Source organism: Oncorhynchus nerka, linkage group LG16, assembly GCF_034236695.1.
Source record: "Oncorhynchus nerka isolate Pitt River linkage group LG16, Oner_Uvic_2.0, whole genome shotgun sequence".
Classification (NCBI taxonomy): domain Eukaryota; kingdom Metazoa; phylum Chordata; class Actinopteri; order Salmoniformes; family Salmonidae; genus Oncorhynchus; species Oncorhynchus nerka.
Window position 1 is genome coordinate 36,276,241 of NC_088411.1, and position 18,086 is coordinate 36,294,326.

Below are 18,086 nucleotides of genomic sequence, written 5' to 3' on the forward strand. Positions count from 1 at the left end.
CAGCCCGCTTGTGGTGAAAAAAAACCTGTGGTTACCTAGGTTACACCATTGGGTCACAGCAAAAACGTCACCTTTTTTCAAACACAGTTTTCTTGTTTGGTTGATTTGGTCTATTACAAAACTACATTTGAAGAAATGTAAAACATGTCTGAAGATGACTTTTCAAAATGGCTGCCGGGTATTCCCACTACTTAGAACATGTTCAAGGTCACTTTAGTAGTCAAAAAGCGAGCCGAGATCTAACGCTCAGAATTGTTTCAAGACGTAACATGAACCTAATAAAAAGACTTCTGTAAGGAATGAGCTTTTTGTAGCAGGCCTAATACATTATCACATCATATTGGCTATATGCCTGGCCTGCCAGTATTGTTATTCTCAGGGAGAGAGCAGCAGAGGATCCCTCCTTCCTTTCCTCTGGTAGACTGACCAGAGAGAGGGAACATGTCTTCTACCCAATTGTGAAAAAAGAGTCGCATCGCACAAATTCATGTTGTTCTTATGACCAGAGAAAGTTAAATATTCCTAGGTATTAAAAATAGACACGACCAGCTGCTAATACTAATAACAACGCAGGGCCATCAATGGACTTGGCTACTCATTCATTGCTGCTGCAGTGTGAGGGGAAGTAGGGAGAAGCACGTTTTATAATAATGTTGACTAAAAACAGTTGACGGTGCTGAATAAAATATTAAAGACAAAACTCAAACAGCAGCTCTTTGCTGTATTCTTTGACAATCTCTCTCTGGTCAAGGTTTTAAAAGTTATAAAATCTCACGTTGGCTAGTATTAAATTTAGCTGGTCGTGGAAGCTGTAGGCATGGTGATTTGAGCTGTCCAACGGCCAGCACAGTAGGCAGCACTCGGTTTAGCAACATGTCTCCCAGTCCGCTGGGTAGGCAGTTTGTCTTCTCAGACAGATGAAACGGCAACACGTGGTGCGCAGGGCTTCTGAGTCAAGTGCATCTACCGCCAACAACACAACACACATCACATCAGAAAGGAGTGAAAACCTTTGTTGGCTTTTCTATAGAAACGTTTGTTGATCGACTAGAAGATCAATCGGTTGGTGACCATGGCTTCCCTCATGCCCGTTCCATGACGGCGCTAGCAGCCACGTGAGTGAATACTAGCTAGCTACTGACCGTAACATTAAGGTAGTCAAAACCAACAACACAAACAAATGGACAATAAAGTGAGTAGAATTACAATACTATACTGAACAAGTTTATATGTCTTACCTGTGGTGAAATGTTTTCTATGCCCATCGTAGCCTACTTGGACACAGTCCCCAGTCTCCCACATCAAATAACCTGAAGCCACAGACTCTTCTCGCTGGCTCTATTTCCCTACATTAGGAGTATTACGAACTGTAGTTGGGTATTTCTGACCAGGTTGCATGTACATTGAACAACAGCTTTTCAGCATGTTTTGTTATTTCTGTACAACGAAGGTGGCTCTTTTACAATGTGGGTCAACGGAGAAAGAATGTTTTGTTTTCCTCAATTTGTTGGTCGACAGGAATCGCATATTATTACGTGAATATCGACTCGGACTATCAAAAAACCTAGACCAAGCCAATAGCCTTCTCTTTGAAGATGAAGTCATGGCAACAGTATTCATGGTGACAGCTGGGGTGTGGAGGATGCAAAAGTCCCTTAAGATCTGGGACAGAAGAGTCAGGCACTAAAGTCCAACCCTTTATTCAGGTATATCACATTTCCACAGTACTAATTAGTCAACAATAACACTGACATCATGCAGGACAGAAAAGGACTGTGATTCCAATGAAGAACTGCACTATATGACCAAAAGTATGTGGACACCTGCTCGTCGAACATCTCATTCCAAAATCATGGGCATTAATATGGAGTTGGTCCCCCCCCTTTGCTGCTATAACAGCCTCCACTCTTCTGGGAAGGCTTTCCACTAGATGTTGGAAAATGTAATGCAGTGATTTGCTTCCATTCAGCCACGAGCATTAGTGAAGTCGGGCACTGATGTTGGGGCGATATAGGCCTGGCTCATTTTCGGTTTTCCAATTCATCCCGATGGGGTTGAGGTCAGGGCTCTGTACAGGCCAGTCAAGTTCTTCCACACCGATCTGCCAACCCCTCTTTTTACGCTTCTGCTACTCTCTGTTCATCATATATGCATAGTCACTTTAACGATACCTACATGTACATACTACCTCAATAAGCCTGACTAACCGGTGACTGTATATAGCCTTCCTCCTCTTATTTTCAACTGTCTGTAAAAATACTGTTTTATTTTTTACTTATACACACACACACACACACACACACTTTTTTTCTCCGCACTGTTGGTTAGAGCCTGTAAGTAAGCGTTTCACTGTAAGGTCTACACCTGTTCTATTCGGCACACGTGACAAACTTTGATTTGATCACTCCAGAGAACGTGTTTCCCTTTCGTCCAATGGCGGCGAGCTTTACACCACTCCAGCTGACGCTTGTCATTGCACATGGTGATCTTAGGCTTGTGTGCTGCTGCTTGGCCATGGAAACCCATTTTCATGAAGCTCCCGACGAACAGTTTTTGTGCTGACATTGCTTCCAGAAGCAGTTTGGAGTGAGTGTTGCAACCGAGGACAGACTATTTTTATGCTCGACACTCTTCAGCATTCTGTGGTCCCGCTCTGTGAGTTTGTGTGGCTTGCGGCTGAGCGGTAGTTGCGCCTAGACGTTACCACTTCACAATAGCAGTACTTCCAGTTTACCGGGACATGCTCTAGCAGGACAGAAACTTTATGAACGGACTTGTTGGAAAGGTGGCATCCTATGACGGTGCCACTTTGAAAGTCACTGAGCTCTTCGGTATGTTTGTCTATGGAGATTGCATGGCTGTGTGCTCGATTTTATACACCTGCCAGTAATGGGTGTGGCTGAAATAGCAGAATCCACTAATTTGAAGGGGTGTCCATATACAAAACCAGTCTCAACGGTGAAGAGGCGACTCCAGGATGCTTGCCTTCTAGGCAGGGTTCCTCTGTACAATGTCTGGTCTTTCGCCCATCTTAATCTTTTATTTTTATTGGCCAGTCTGAGATATGGTTTTTTCTTTGCAACTCTGCCTAGAAGGTACTATTTAATGAAGCTGCCAGTTGACTTGTGAGGCATCTGTTTCTCAAACTAGACACTCTTCTTGCTCAGTTGTGCACCGGGGCCTCCCACTCCTCTTTCTATTCTGGTTAGAGCCAGTTTGCGCTGTTCTGTGAAGGGAGTAGTACACAGCGTTGTACAAGATCTTCAGTTTCTTGGCAATTTCTCGCATGTAATAGCCTTCATTTCTCGAAACAAGAACAGACTGATGAGTTTCAGAAGAAAGGTCTTTGTTTCTGGCCATTTTGAGCCTAATCGAACCCACAAATGCAGACGCTCCAGATACTCAACTAGTCTAAAGGCCAGTTTTTATTTCTTCTTTAATCAGTTTTTAGCTGTGCTAACATAATTGCTAAAGGATTTTCTAATGATCAATTAGCCTTTTAAAATGATCAACTTGGATTAGCTAACACAACGTGCCATTGGAACACAGGAGTGATGGTTGCTGATAATGGGCCTCTGTAGATATTCTTTAAAAAAAAAAGCAGTTACCAGATGCAGTAGTTATTTACAACATTAACAATGTCTACACTGTATTTCTGATCAATTTGATGTTAGTAGACAAAAAATGTCTAAGTGACTCCAAACTTTTGAATGTGGTGTGTGTGTGTGTGTGTGTGTGTGCGTAATATCACTATTGCTTATCCACAATGGTGACTAAACTATTGTTCCACAGAACCGGTCAGCTGATTTGGCTTTTTGTCTGTTTCCTCTAGGACCTCTTCCTGAACCTGTGTCCAATGGAGGAGCAGAAGAAGAGGAGGTGAGGAGTGTGGGGGGGTGGGGGGCACTTCTCTCGGGCTCTTATCACCAAAGTGGACATTCCTGGATAGAGATTAGGACGGTTCTCCTGGGAAAACTTTCCTCAACAATCACTCATCCTAGACCTAATGTTCTTTCTCTCGCTCTGCCGTAAACATTCACATGATTCAGAGCTTGAATTGGTAAATCAGAAACCTAAATAAGCCCTTGGCTAGATAAGATGGAGGTGTGGTAGTAACCACTCACTATAATCACACCTCATTGAGAGCAGACCAATCTAAAGCAGTGACACTAACGCTGTGTCCCAAAATGGCACCCTGTCCCCTTTACCCATTGGGCTCTAGTCAAAAGCAGTGCACTTAATAGATAATGGGGTGCCATTTGGGACGCACAATAAGATTTGCCCCTGACTGGCAAAGAAGCCAATGACACCCTGGGAACGAGCCTAGGGGATTGGCAGCGACGATATCGTGGCTGACCCTGTCACCATGGTAACTGTCGGATCAGAGCGGTGGACAGTGGGCCAGTGTGCTCGCTCTCTCTCTCTGGGATTGGGAGCCTCTGTAATTCCTGAGGCGTGCTGGAGATTATGCTAATGAGATGAGATGGCTAACTATCCGACTATCCCACTAACTCAGGGCGACAGAGCTGAGAGTAGAGAACATACGCATTATAATGTCTCTGAGCAGGTGATCAAATCAAAATCACATTTTATTAGTCACAATGGCCAAATACAACCGGTGTATACAATGATATGCTTACTTACGAGCCCCTAACCATCAATGCAGTTAAAAAATAAGAATAAAAAAATAAAAGTAACAAGTAATTAAAGAGCAGCTGTAAAATAATAATAGCGAGACAAGAGACGGGGGGGGGGGTACCGGTACAGAGTCAATGTGCGGGTTAGTCGAGGTAATTGAGGTAATATGTACATGTAGGTGGAGTTATTAAAGTGACTATGCATAGATGACAACAGCGAGGGGTAGAAGCTGTTTAGAAGCCTCTTGGACCTAGACTTGGTGCTCCGGTGCCACTTGCCTTGCGGTTGCAGAGAGAACAGTCTATGACTAGGGTGGCTGGAGTCTTTGACCATTTTTAGGGCCTTCTGCTGACACCGCCTGGTATAGAGGTCCTGGATGGCAGGCAGCTTGGCTCCAGTGATTTACTGGGCCGTTCGTACTACCCTCTGTAGTGCCTTGGGTCGGAGGCCGAGCAGTTGCCATACCAGACCGTGATTCAACCAGTGCTCTCGATGGTGCAGCTGTAAAACCTTTTGAGGACCCATGACAAATCCTTTGTCTCCTGAGGGGGAATAGGTTTTGTCGTGCCCTCTTCACAACTGTCTTGGTGTGCTTGGACAATGTTAGTTTGTTCGTGATGTGGACACCAAGGAACTTGGAAACTCTCAACCTGCTCCACTACAGCCCGTCAATGAGAATGGGTGTCAATGTTCAGCAGCAAATAAAAGACTGCACAGTGATCAGTGTTGGTGTGTTGTCTCTGCCAGATAATAGAATCACACAGGTTGCTGTGAGTAGGGTACCACAAGGTGAATCCGACCCCTAGTGACCACAGTGATCAGTGTTGGTGTGTTGTCTCAGCCAGATAATAGAATCACACAGGTTGCTGTGAGTAGGGTACCACAAGGTGAATCCCGACCCCTAGTGGCCACAGTGATGATCACACCCACTGGTGATGGCAGTGATGACAACGTGCTGTATGTTTCTGAGGTGTGTTTAGCTGATGTGTGAGTGATGCAGGTAATCAAGGTGTGTATGTCTGTACAGTTGAACAGTAAGGTGTAAGCTGTGTTTATAGTGTGTTTGTCTCTTATCTCTACAGCTGGATGGTAAGGTAGCAGCAAAGCCTAAGGTGTCTGTCAGTGCATCGACATCCAGCACCACCTCCACTGCCTCTCTACCAACATCCACTGCCAGCACCCCTCCACCAGAGGTGTGTGTGTGTGTGCGTGCAATGAGCAGGGTGTTTTGAAAACCCAGTATAAGTGGAAGGATAAGTCGTCACTAATCATCAAGATAAATATTCAGAAGATACAAAAGATGACTGAGTCTTATGTAAATATTCCTGTGAATTGTTATAATATCAAAAAGTTCCTGCTATTCTACATGACTTTATGGCCTCGAGGGGTATTTTGAAAACCGTATCAGTCATGTAGTTTTACTGATGCAATTCCACAAATTTTGTTATGAGGCTGATGGAAAATGTTGCCTTTTTAAATACATTTTCTTGCAATTCTACACATTTTACCATTGCATATGCATATTCTATCCCGACCCCCAACCTTTTCTACATTTATTGAATCAACCTGTTTTGAATATTGTGGGTCCCCCCGTGGCAGTTTTACGTATGGAGTAACGCATAATGTTCTCTCTCTCTAGGTCCGGATGCCTCCGGTTAAGGAGCCGAATGCGAGCCTCAGCATGTCTCTAGCCCAGGCCAAGGAGAGAGCTCACCAGAAACGCTCGTCCAAGAAGGCCCCTGCCATGGACTGGAGCAAGAGGAACGAACTCTTCAGCAACCTATAAATCACCTTTCCTTCCTCCTTTCTCTCGCCCTCACTCCTTCTTTTGCTCTCTCTCTCAAGCAGACACACAATGTACGACATGAACAGTGTTAATGTTTTGTGATTTTCATGTGCTAATTGAGGGGGTTTCCACTTTATTTTTTTTTCAATAAAAAATAAATAATTGAAACTCCACTCCTGCATAATAAACATTGTATAGTTTCCATCTAGTAGGATGATGAAGAAATCAAAGATGATGAAATATATGGAAATAAGAAATGAATGTGTGTGTCATGAAGGTGTGTTGAATCTTATTGTCAGTCTATCTGCAATCTGATTGGTTGCTATACTTCCTTGTAGAATCACGAGCTAGCTAATAGCAAGCTGGGAGTGATTGAGTTTTTCGGGATGAATCAAAACTTCTTTCCAGAGACTTTCATGTTTAGTATTTCTGCCTGATCGCTGGATTCAATCTGTATGGTGGAAGATCCGAGTTATTTCTCAATCTAAAGTAAGTGAATTTTCCTGCGTTTGCGGAGACTGCATTCACAGTAAACACTGTATACGACACAATCGGAAATGACCTTTACATTTGAACCTGGATCTTCTGCGATATGGATGAAACCCAGCCCTTAATGAATGACTAACCATCTGAATTCTTTAGCAATACAAGACCATCGTCTGACCACCGCTTAATGAGAGGTCTGGTTAGCAGATATCACTGAATTTGTTCAGGAAATGTGTCATTCTAATGCTGACCACTGGTGTACTACCATATCTTTTTGAAGATGTTGACATGTCAATTCTTAGACTGTAGAACTCATTCAGAATACATGAGATTCTCTGTTCTATATGTGACAATCATTGTTGGGTCACATTTTGGTTAAAGGGACTGAGGTATGTGGTTCTAGATGTTAACCCAAAGTAAGCTGTTGTTTAACTGTAAAGTTAACCTGTCCAAACTGGTGTTCAATCATCACTATTGTAAAATCTTACGGTATTTTTATCGTTGTGATTAAACTTTTTGTCCTGCCTATGTCTCATCGTTTTAAAGAATGACGAGATTGTGTCTTCTAGATTTGTACATAACTCAAAATACAATTTCCGTCTTATAGAAAGAAATCCTCAATTTGTTTGAAGACTGTTCCAGAATCTCTCTGGGTTGACGGGAGTGTTAGCCTACTGTATATGTGTCAGCTCTGGTCCAGGGCGTTAGTGTATCAGACCCCGCTCTGGTCCTGGAGCGCTACTGGCTGTGTACGGTACAAGGGCTGAGTTGTCAAATGTCTTTAGGATGATGGTATAAATGTGGTATCAAACATGTCTTTTGTCTTTTTTAATGTGTGTGTGTGTGTGAGGGAAGGCATTCTCTGTGGGATCTCAAAGGAAAATGACCGCGTTAGTATAAATTCTCCTTTATACTGTTGTAAAGAGTAAGCCGGTGGGCGTGTATTGATCAATCAGCAAGTCTAGGGCTAGTGTTTTAGAGCAGCGTTTCCAAAGCTGGGTCTTGAGGACTCCATGGGGTGCACGGTTTGGATTTTTCGTCTTACACAGCTGATTCAAATCAACTATGTAGCGTTAGGGCAAAAAAACTAAACGTGTACCCCTTGATGTCCCCAGGACCCAGTTTGGGAAACGCTGCTCTAGAACAGACCAATCAGCAAGTCAGATCTAAAACAATGTTCTGCCGTGAGAATGTCACTTTACTGTAAATACATTGTACTTACTAACACTGTGGTTAAGGTTGTGTACAGTACAAACAGTTTGAGTAATAGTTCACCCAAATCACATAAATTAGCATTTGGAGACAGTGGTCAGGTGAACAAAGCATGCATTGCGGTGTCACCTTTTACAGGGTCATGAAACCAATATTTAATTTGGGTGACCGAACTATAAGTACAGTATTGATGGGTATTGTACTGCATAATCTGACTATACTGGCTGTTTAATGCTCGAGTAACTGTGACTGCGTCACAATTCCCAAATAGCACCCTAATCCCTATTTAGAGCACTACTCAAAAGGTGCACTAAATAGTGTCCATCCCAAATGGCACCCTAATCCCTATCTGACCAAAGTAATAAGACAGTGCGTGAAACAGAAGCAGCGTCACGAGAGAATATTAAGCACAAAACTGTTAAATACCACAGCTATGTAATGACTACAATGCTAGAATCATGGAATGTTTTTATGAACTATAATATAAATACATTATTGACATGACAGAGAAGATGCATACAAACGGTTGGATGAAATACAAGTTTGTTTTAACTCCACACGAAAAGTCAGTCGATTGTAACAGTGCATTGTCATAAAAGTTAAATACATACGGAAGCCGCTTTCTCTTCAACAAACCGTCACTGAAATGGGCTCAACTCCGCCCCCTTGTGTTTGGTTTTGGGGGTGGCACGGTGTTACCACAGAATTAAAATGGCAGTTACAGTTGCCAAGACCCACCCCACAGTTTTCCAAACAAGTGGGAACACAAAGTTTCAGATTGTGTTTTTTACTATGTCAGGGCTTACTGTATGTTACAGTAGTACAGCTCGGTTTGTGTTTGTTACTATGTCAGGGCTTACTGTAGGTTACAGTAGTACAGCTCGGTTTGTGTTTGTTACTATGTCAGGGCTTACTGTAGGTTACAGTAGTACAGCTCGGTTTGTGTTTGTTACTATGTCAGGGCTTACTGTAGGTTACAGTAGTACAGCTCGGTTTGTGTTTGTTACTATGTCAGGGCTTACTGTAGGTTACAGTAGTACAGCTCGGTTTGTGTTTGTTACTATGTCAGGGCTTACTGTAGGTTACAGTAGTACAGCTCGGTTTGTGTTTGTTACTATGTCAGGGCTTACTGTAGGTTACAGTAGTACAGCTCGGTTTGTGTTTTGTTACTATGTCAGGGCTTACTGTAGGTTACAGTAGTACAGCTCAGTTTGTGTTTTGTTACTATGTCAGGGCTTACTGTAGGTTACAGTAGTACAGCTCGGTTTGTGTTTTGTTACTATGTCAGGGCTTACTGTAGGTTACAGTAGTACAGCTCGGTTTGTGTTTGTTACTATGTCAGGGCTTACTGTAGGTTACAGTAGTACAGCTCGGTTTGTGTTTGTTACTATGTCAGGGCTTACTGTAGGTTACAGTAGTACAGCTCGGTTTGTGTTTGTTACTATGTCAGGGCTTACTGTAGGTTACAGTAGTACAGCTCGGTTCAAAGCAAAGAAGTTGATGCTATGCAGTAGATTAGAACCATCCAAGACTGTTCTACTGTAATGTATTGGTGTGTACACAGCTGACGCGTCACATACACTAACACCTTCCACAGCTCAGCTGGACCTGAAGACTTGCACCTTCATTTGACAATAGTGCTTTACAAAGTACCCCCCTTTCCACTTTGGTCAAACATACATGGAATTTAATATAATGTAATACATATTTTAGATACATTTAAGTGTTTTCACACCTCACAAACAATCAAGAATATACTACACTGAACAAAAATATAAATGCAACATGTAATGTGTTGGTTCCTGCTTCATGAGCTGAAATTAAACATCTCAGAAATGTTCCATATGCACAAAAACTTAATGAGCATTTCTCCTTTGTCAAGACAATCCCTCCACCTGCACAGGCATATCAAGAAGCTGATTAAACAGCACGATCATTACACAGGTGCACCTTGTGCTGGCAACAGTAAAAGGGCACTCTAAAAGGTGCAGTTCTGTCACACAACACAATGCCATAGATGTGTGAATTTTGAAGAAGCATGCAATTGGCATGTTGACCGCAGGAATATCCACCAGAGCTGCTGCCAGATAATGTTTTTCTCTACCATAAGCTGCCTCTGTCGTTTTAGAGAATTTAGCAGTACGTCCAACCGGCCTCATAACCGCAGCCCAGGACCTCCACATCCGGCTTCTTCACCTGCGGGATCTTCTGTGACCAGCCACCTGGACAGCTGATGAAACAGAGGAGTATTTCTGTCTGTAATAAAGCCATTTTGTTGGGAAAAACTCATTCTGATTGGCGCACCCCTGCCCAGTCATATGAAATCCATAGATTAGGGCCTAATGAATATATTTCAATTGACTGATTTCCTATATGAACTGTAAGCATTTCACGTTAAGGTCTACACCTGTTGAATTCTCAGTAAAATCGGTGAAATTGTTGCATGATAAGCTGTAGACCACGCTATCTACTTAGAGAGTTTTCAGCTGTATTTTTCGTACATACCACAGACTGATGCTGGCACTAAAACCACACTCAATGAGGGGTATACGGCCATAAGCAAACAGGAAAACGCTCATCCAGAGGCGGCGCTCCTAGTAGCTGGGGACTTTAATGCAGGGAAACTTAAAATCGGTTTTACATAATTTCTATCAGCATGTTAAATGTGCAACCAGAGGGGGAAAACATCTAGACCACCTTTACTCCACACACAGAGACGCGTACAAAGCTCGCCCTCCACTTGGCAAATCTGACCATAATTCTTATCCTCCGGATTTTTGCTTACAAGCAAAAATTAAAGCAGGAAGCACCAGTAACTCAGTCTATTAAAAGGTGGTCAGAAGAAGCAGATGCTAAACAACAGGAATGTTTTGATAGTACAGACTTGAATATTCAGCCACATCAGTCACTGGCTTTTAAAAAATGTGCATACAGGACGTGATCCCCACAGTGACTGTACATACATACATACCCAAACCAGAAGTCATGGATTGTAGGCAACAGCTAAAGAGAGAGCTGCCCCTTTCAAAGAGTATGACTAACCCGGAAGCTTATAAGAAATCCCACACTGCCCTCCGACGAACCATCAAACAGGCAAATCGTCAATACAGGACTAAGATCTAATCCTACTGCACTGTGGCAGGGCTTGCAAACCATTACAGACTACAAACGCAAGCACAGCCAAGAGCTGCCCAGTGACATGAACCTACCAGACGACCTAAACTACTTCTATGCTCGCTTCAAGGCAAGTAACACTGAAGCATGCATGAGAGCACCAGCTGTTCCAGATGGCTGTGTAATTTCGCTCTCCGAAGCTGATGTGAGTAAGACCTTTAAACAGGTAAACATTCACAAGGCCGCAGGGCCAGACGGATTACCAAGACTTGTACTCCGAGCATGCGCTAACCAACTGGTAACCTGCCTAACTGACTACAGACCCGTAGCACTCACGTCTGTAGACATGAAAGGCTTTGAAAGGCTGATCATGGCTCACATCAACACCATTATCCCAGAAACCCTAGACCCACTCCAATGTGCATACCGCACCAACAGATCCACAGATGATGCAATCTCTATTGGCACTCCACAGTGCCCTTTCACCCCTGGACAAAAGGAATGACTGCACGGCCAGGCACAACTCCAACACCATCATTAAGTTCGCTGATGACAACATTGGTAGGCCTGATCACTGACAACGATGAGACAGCCTATAGGGAGGTTAGACACCTGACCGTGTGGTGCAAGGACAACAACCTCTCCCAGCGAACGGCCCAGTACATCACCGGGGCCAAGCTTCCTGCAATCCAGGACCTCTATACCAGACGGTGTCAGAAGAAGCCCTGAAAATTGTCAAAGACTCCAGCCACCCTAGTCATAGACGGTTCTCTCTGCTACCGCACGGCAAGCGGTACCGGATCGCCAAGTCTAGATCCAAGAGTCTTCTAGACAGCTTCTACCCCCAAGCCATAAGACTCCTGAACAGCTAATCAAATGGCTACCCAGACTACTCACATTGCCATTCGCCGCATGTGACAAATACATTTTGATTTGAAAAAGTTGCGTTTGTTCAGAATATATTACATGTTATCATAAAACTTGTATTTATTTATTTACAAAGTACTTTTCTAATTACCATAGTTACTCCTAACATCACGTATAGTATATTTTGAAGAGAATAGGTCCCTTTGTAAAACAAAAAAATGCAACGTAAAAACAACAAAATCTCAGTTTTCAGTAACATTTAAGAGTCTCATGTTAATAATATTGACACACAACATAAGATTGGGTTGTTTAAGACGAGAATATGATATAATTTACAATAAATGTTAAACATGGACCCGTATTCCCTTTGTGGTAAAATCTGGTTGGCTCAGAGCAAAGATGTAGCAAAGCCACTTGTTCTGTCATAAACCTGTGCTCCATGTCATAAACCTGTGCTCTATGTCATAAACCCGTGCTCTATGTCATAAACCCGTGCTCTATGCCATAAACCCGTGCTCTATGTTATAAACCCGTGCTCTATGTCATAAACCCGTGCTCTATGTCATAAAACCCGTGCTCTGTGTCATAAACCCGTGCTCTATGTCATAAACCCGTGCTCTATGTCATAAACCCGTGCTCTATGCCATAAACCCGTGCTCTATGTTATAAACCCGTGCTCTATGTCATAAACCCGTGCTCTATGTCATAAAACCCGTGCTCTGTGTCATAAACCCGTGCTCTGTGTCATAAACCCGTGCTCTGTGTCATAAACCCGTGCTCTGTGTCATAAACCCGTGCTCTGTGTCATAAACCCGTGCTCTATGTCATAAACCCGTGCTCTATGTCATAAACCCGTGCTCTATGTCATAAACCCGTGCTCTGTGTCATAAACCCGTGCTCTGTGTCATAAACCCGTGCTCTGTGTCATAAACCCGTGCTCTGTGTCATAAACCCGTGCTCTGTGTCATAAACCCGTGCTCTGTGTCATAAACCCGTGCTCTGTGTCATAAACCCGTGCTCTGTGTCATAAACCCGTGCTCTGTGTCATAAACCCGTGCTCTATGTCATAAACCCGTGCTCTATGTCATAAACCCGTGCTCTATGTTATAAACCCGTGCTCTATGTTATAAACCCGTGCTCTATGTCATAAACCCGTGCTCTATGTCATAAACCCGTGCTCTATGTCATAAACCCGTGCTCTATGTCATAAACCCGTGCTCTATGTCATAAACCTGTGCTCTATGTTATAAACCCGTGCTCTATGTCATAAACCCGTGCTCTATGTCATAAACCTGTGCTCTATGTTATAAACCCGTGCTCTATGTCATAAACCCGTGCTCTATGTCATAAAACACAGTAAATTGTTATTTGTTATTGTGCTGTTTTTGCCAAGCAAAACCATTGATCCAGGGTTATGCGCTCCAGTTAAGGCAAGTCCCGATGTGTGTGTTAATGATATCCACACTCTTTCAAGTGCAGTCAGAGGTTCTCCACATTGTGACTGCTCTCTTCAACCCATTGCCCCCTCTTCGCCCTTTCACTTGCCCCCTCTTCCTCTCCCGGCTCCTACTTTCTCTCATCCACCCTATGAAACATGCAGATCAGTGCATCAGTCTAATCAATTCAAGCGATGCATCCCAAATGGCCCCCTATTCCCTATATAGTGCACTTCTTTTGACCAGGGCTCTATAGGGAAGAGGGTGCAATTTGCAACCCAATCCTACGGGTCCTATTCAGGTTGCCTTGAGTGAAGAGGAGGTATTTACTCCAACATGGCATCCAGTTGGTCGGCGAGGTCATCAAACATGTTGCCGATGTCATCCAGGATATTCCCTGCTGCTTTCACTGTGCTGCTGCCACTGGGAAACAAAGAGGAGAGTGTTAACACAGTGTCTGTGTGTGTGTGTGTGTCTGCCTGCACGTGTGTGTGTGTGTCTGCCTGTACGTGTGTGTGTGTGTGTGTGTGTGTGTGTGTCTGCCTGCATGTGTGTGTGTGTGTCTGCCTGCACGTGTGTGTGTGTGTCTGCCTGCACGTGTGTGTGTGTGTCTGCCTGTACGTGTGTGTGTGTGTGTGTGTGTGTGTGTCTGCCTGCACGCGTGTGTGTGTGTGTCTGCCTGCACGTGTGTGTGTGTGTGTGTGTCTTACCCGTCAGTGCAGTCATCCTGAGACGTTTTTCTCTCTACAACTTTCAGCGCTGCCTCCAGTGACGTGTTGGTCTCAACCAGCCTCCTCTGAACCAACACCTCCGAGCAGGCCTCACCAGCCTGGGCCTTTCCTGCTCTCCCTGCCTGGCCTGGAGGCACCAAGGTGCGGTAGGATGAAGCGCGGGTTGCCTGGGCTGTAGGGGCTGAGGTTATGGATGAGCTGAGCTGGGGAAGTGTAGAGGCAGAGACAGTAGCAGGCATCTGATTCGTTGGCCTGGATGTTACTGTTCTCTGCTGAATGCCTGCTTTGGTTGCTGTTACTGGTTTCTGTGGATTGCCTGGTATACAGGTGGTTGTGTGTGTATTTTGACTGGATGTTATATGGTTCTGTGTGCTGCCTGTCGCTGTCTTCTGTTGAGTGGCTGGTATAGGGGTGAGGACAGGTTTGAGGACAGGGCTGGTTGGTTTGGAGGACAGGGGTGGTTTCTGGCATTTCCCTGTCGATTCTGTTCTCTGTAAACAGCTCCCTGACTTCACACCTGCTTCCTCCTCTTGCTTGTCTCCGTTTGTGTGTGTGTGGAAGCCGTTGGACCGGCTGTGTGTGTGTGGCTGTGTGTGTCCGTCGTCCAGTGTGTGTGTTTCCCGGTCTTTGGGCTGACGCCGTCGTTTGACCGTGTCCGACTCTTTGAGGTTGAACTCAGGGACCCCCAAGGACTTTGGGGCCTGCATTTTTGGGTCTTCTGGAGAAGCCTGGGGTTGGATTTCAGGGTCTGACCGGAAGCCTGCTCCCATCCTGGGCCGCTGTTTGATGGTGAGGTTGCCCTCCTCCGCAAAAGGGAGGTTCTCCTTGGAGCTACTCTGAGGTGATGTAGAGTTTTCCAATACTGAACCATCCTTCTGCACTCTCTCCTCCTCTTCTGGGCTTTTCTCTATCCCTCCATCTCTATCCCTCCGCTCGCCACCCATCCTCCTCAGGCCTCCCAGCCCCAGAGCGGGTACAGGTTTGTGGGAGGCGAGGGTGGGGGTGCGAGGGGAGGGTAACGCTACCCCCTTAGAGGGGCTGCCCCCGGGCCTGGACCCCTGTAGCCTGGCTGCGATGCTTCTCACACTGCCTGCACTCTCTGTCTCCACCCCTCCCACCTCCACCTGCTCTGACACTACTGCCACTCCTGATTCACTGGCCTGGCTGCCACTCACCGAGCTCATCCTCTTAGGTGGCGGTGGGGGCGGGCCTTTGCGGCGAGAGCGGACAGCGAATGAGTGGCTCCGGCTGATGTGGCGTTGGACGGCGGAGGAATTTGATTGGCCGCAGCCTGTTTTGCGTCCTAGTGTTGCGTACGAGGGCATGGTCACCGGAGGGACGGATTCCTGCAGCGATGACTCGTCGTCTTCCGGTTCCCCATCTGACAGGGCGTAGCGGGACAGACTCTGGGTGCGTTTCTTGAGAGCCTCTGTGTTGAGGCCTTGTCCTGGGAGGGGGATTGCTCCAGCCTGGGGCTTGGGTAGACCACGTTGGCACATATAGGTTCCTCCTTCCTGGGTGTGGAGGTAGTTGAAGGCCCTCTGTGTGGGGGAGGCCTGGGGAGAGGAGAAGGGGTGGGGGTGGGCAGGGGTCTTGCAAGGTTTGGGTTTACTATGCACGGCTGGGTAGGCGAAGCGGGGCATCGAGCTGGGGGTGAGAGGAGGGGTGAGGGGGGTGATGGGTAGTTTAGTGGGTGGCTGGGGGTGGCGCTTCTGGTCTGGCCACACCTCTGTGAGTCTCTGTCGGTCTCTCCCTGGACTACCTCCTCCCCCCTGTCTCCTTCCCCCTCCTCCCAAGCTTTCGTCCGAGCGACTGTGCACTCCAGCCGATGCCAGAGTCTGTTGGTGAAGCTCTTGGGAATATCCCGTAAAATTCCCCGATTTTCCAGAATTCCCAGATCCGCGGGAGCACGTTCCGATGCTCTCCTGGCTAATGCTCTCCCTCACACCCATCCCAAACCCCCCTCTCTCCACTCCTCCTCCTGCTGCCCTCCCCATCATGGTGTTCTGTACCTCTGTGCTCAGCTCGCTGTCATGGAATGAGGGGAAGGGTGTCCTGGGGGTGTGAGGGGAAAGGGGGCAGCAGTCGTAGGGGATCTCGGGGGGCTCAATAGCCACCGTGGTAGGTTTATGCCGGAGCGTGTCGGAGCCGTTGGCATGGTGACGAGAACGATGCAGGTCACATAAACGCTTCACGGCTAACATCAGCTTCTTCTGATGACCTGAGAGAGACAGAAGAACACAAATGCTAGGAACACAAATAGCAGAAAACAAAGAACTTCATGAACAGTTATTTTTGTATACAAGTGGTTAGAAAGGTTGCTGATTGGTTGTCAACAGCAAGGCTGTCATAATGAAAAGGGGGTGTTCAAGAGGTCTCACATACACTGCTGACACACAGATGCACTTAAACTAAACAATGTGACCTTGCAATGTGAAGAGTGTGAGGATTTCTTACCCAGCTTGGTGATTCCTATCTCTGATAAGTCCTCCCAGGTGATATCCTTGACGATGCTGATGGTGTCATAACCATTCTCACACAGTCTCTTCTGGTACTGAGGGAGACCGATCGCACGCAACCACTCTGACAGCTCAGACTGACAGAGAGAGAGGGAGAGATGGGGAGAGAGAAAAACTAAAATAAAGCATTTATTACATTTAATTCAATTGGAGAGAGAGAGATGGACAGAGAGAGAGAGAGATGGACAGAGAGAGAGAGAGATGGACAGAGAGGGAGGAGAGAGATGGACAGAGGGAGGAGAGAGAGAGTGGGAGGAGAGAGAGAGATGGACAGAGAGAGAGATGGACAGAGAGAGAGATGGACAGAGAGAGAGATGGACAGAGAGAGAGGAGAGAGAGAGGGAGGAGAGAGATGGACAGAGAGAGGGAGGAGAGAGATGGACAGAGAGGGAGGAGAGTGAGAGGGAGGAGAGAGATGGACAGAGAGGGAGGAGAGAGATGGACAGAGAGGGAGGAGAGAGATGGACAGAGGGAGGAGAGAGAGTGGGAGGAGAGAGCGAGATGGACAGAGAGAGAGAGATGGACAGAGAGAGAGAGATGGACAGAGAGGGAGGAGAGAGAGGGAGGAGAGAGAGAGAGGGAGGAGAGAAAGAGGGAGGAGAGAGAGCATTTAATTGAGAGAGGACTTCTGACTGTTTAGATTGTCTTTATTGTTTTGAAACTTCTGTATGTGTGATGTTTACTGTTAATTTCTATTGTTTATTTCACTTTTGTATATTATCTACCTCACTTGCTTTGGCAATGTTAACATGTTTCCCATGCCAATAAAGCCCCTTGAATTGAATTGAGAGAGGGGGGAGAGAGAGAGGGAGTAGAGCGATGAGTGAGAGAGCCGGAGGAGAGAGAAAGCGAGCCCGAGGAGAGAGAGAGAGACGGAGGAGAGAGAGAGAGAGATGTACAGAGAGAGAGATGGACAGAGAGAGAAAGAGAGAGAAAGAAAGAGATGGACAGAGAGAGAGAGAGAGAGAGAGAGAGAGAGGGACAGAGAGAGAAAGAGAGAGAAAAAAAGAGATGGACAGAGAGAGAAAGAAAGAGATGGACAGAGAGAGAGAGAGAGAGAGAGAGAGAGAGAGAGAGATGGACATAGAGAGAGAAAGAAAGAGATGGACAGAGAGTGAGAGAAAGAGATGGACAGAGAGAGAGAGAGATGGACAGAGAGAGAAAGAGAGCGAAAGAAAGAGATGGACAGAGAGAGAAAGAAAGAGATGGACAGAGAGTGAGAGAAAGAGATGGACAGAGAGAGAAAGAGAGAGAAAGAAAGAGATGGACAGAGAGAGAAAGAGAGAGAAAGAAAGAG

At 45.7% G+C, this 18,086-nt stretch overlaps 2 protein-coding genes across 4 annotated transcripts in view; one reads left to right on the top strand and one right to left on the bottom strand.

Annotated features, from left to right (window-relative positions):
* LOC115144448 (Na(+)/H(+) exchange regulatory cofactor NHE-RF1-like) overlaps nt 1–7,723 on the top strand; it is a 32,817-nt gene extending 25,094 nt beyond the window's left edge. Inside the window, exons 4-6 of the mRNA XM_029685501.2 lie at nt 3,833–3,879; nt 5,721–5,831; nt 6,278–7,723. Of these exons, the coding sequence (XP_029541361.1) occupies nt 3,833–3,879; nt 5,721–5,831; nt 6,278–6,424 (305 nt within the window). The 3' untranslated portion in view covers nt 6,425–7,723. The remainder of the gene's footprint in view (nt 1–3,832; nt 3,880–5,720; nt 5,832–6,277) is intronic.
* A 1,344-nt stretch (nt 7,724–9,067) lies between these two features.
* The window catches only part of LOC115144506 (caskin-2-like), a 92,184-nt gene continuing 83,165 nt past the window's right edge, over nt 9,068–18,086 (bottom strand). For 2 of the 3 annotated variants that reach the window (XM_065002661.1, XM_065002660.1), the window contains exons 18-21: nt 16,728–16,866; nt 14,250–16,491; nt 13,870–13,962; nt 9,068–10,352 (exon numbers count right to left, since the gene is read on the bottom strand). In XM_065002661.1, the coding sequence (XP_064858733.1) occupies nt 10,256–10,352; nt 13,870–13,962; nt 14,250–16,491; nt 16,728–16,866 (2,571 nt within the window). In that variant the 3' untranslated portion in view covers nt 9,068–10,255. Of the gene's footprint in view, nt 10,353–10,628; nt 13,963–14,249; nt 16,492–16,727; nt 16,867–18,086 lie in introns of those variants that run through there. The other variant, XM_065002662.1, reaches the window with a different exon arrangement.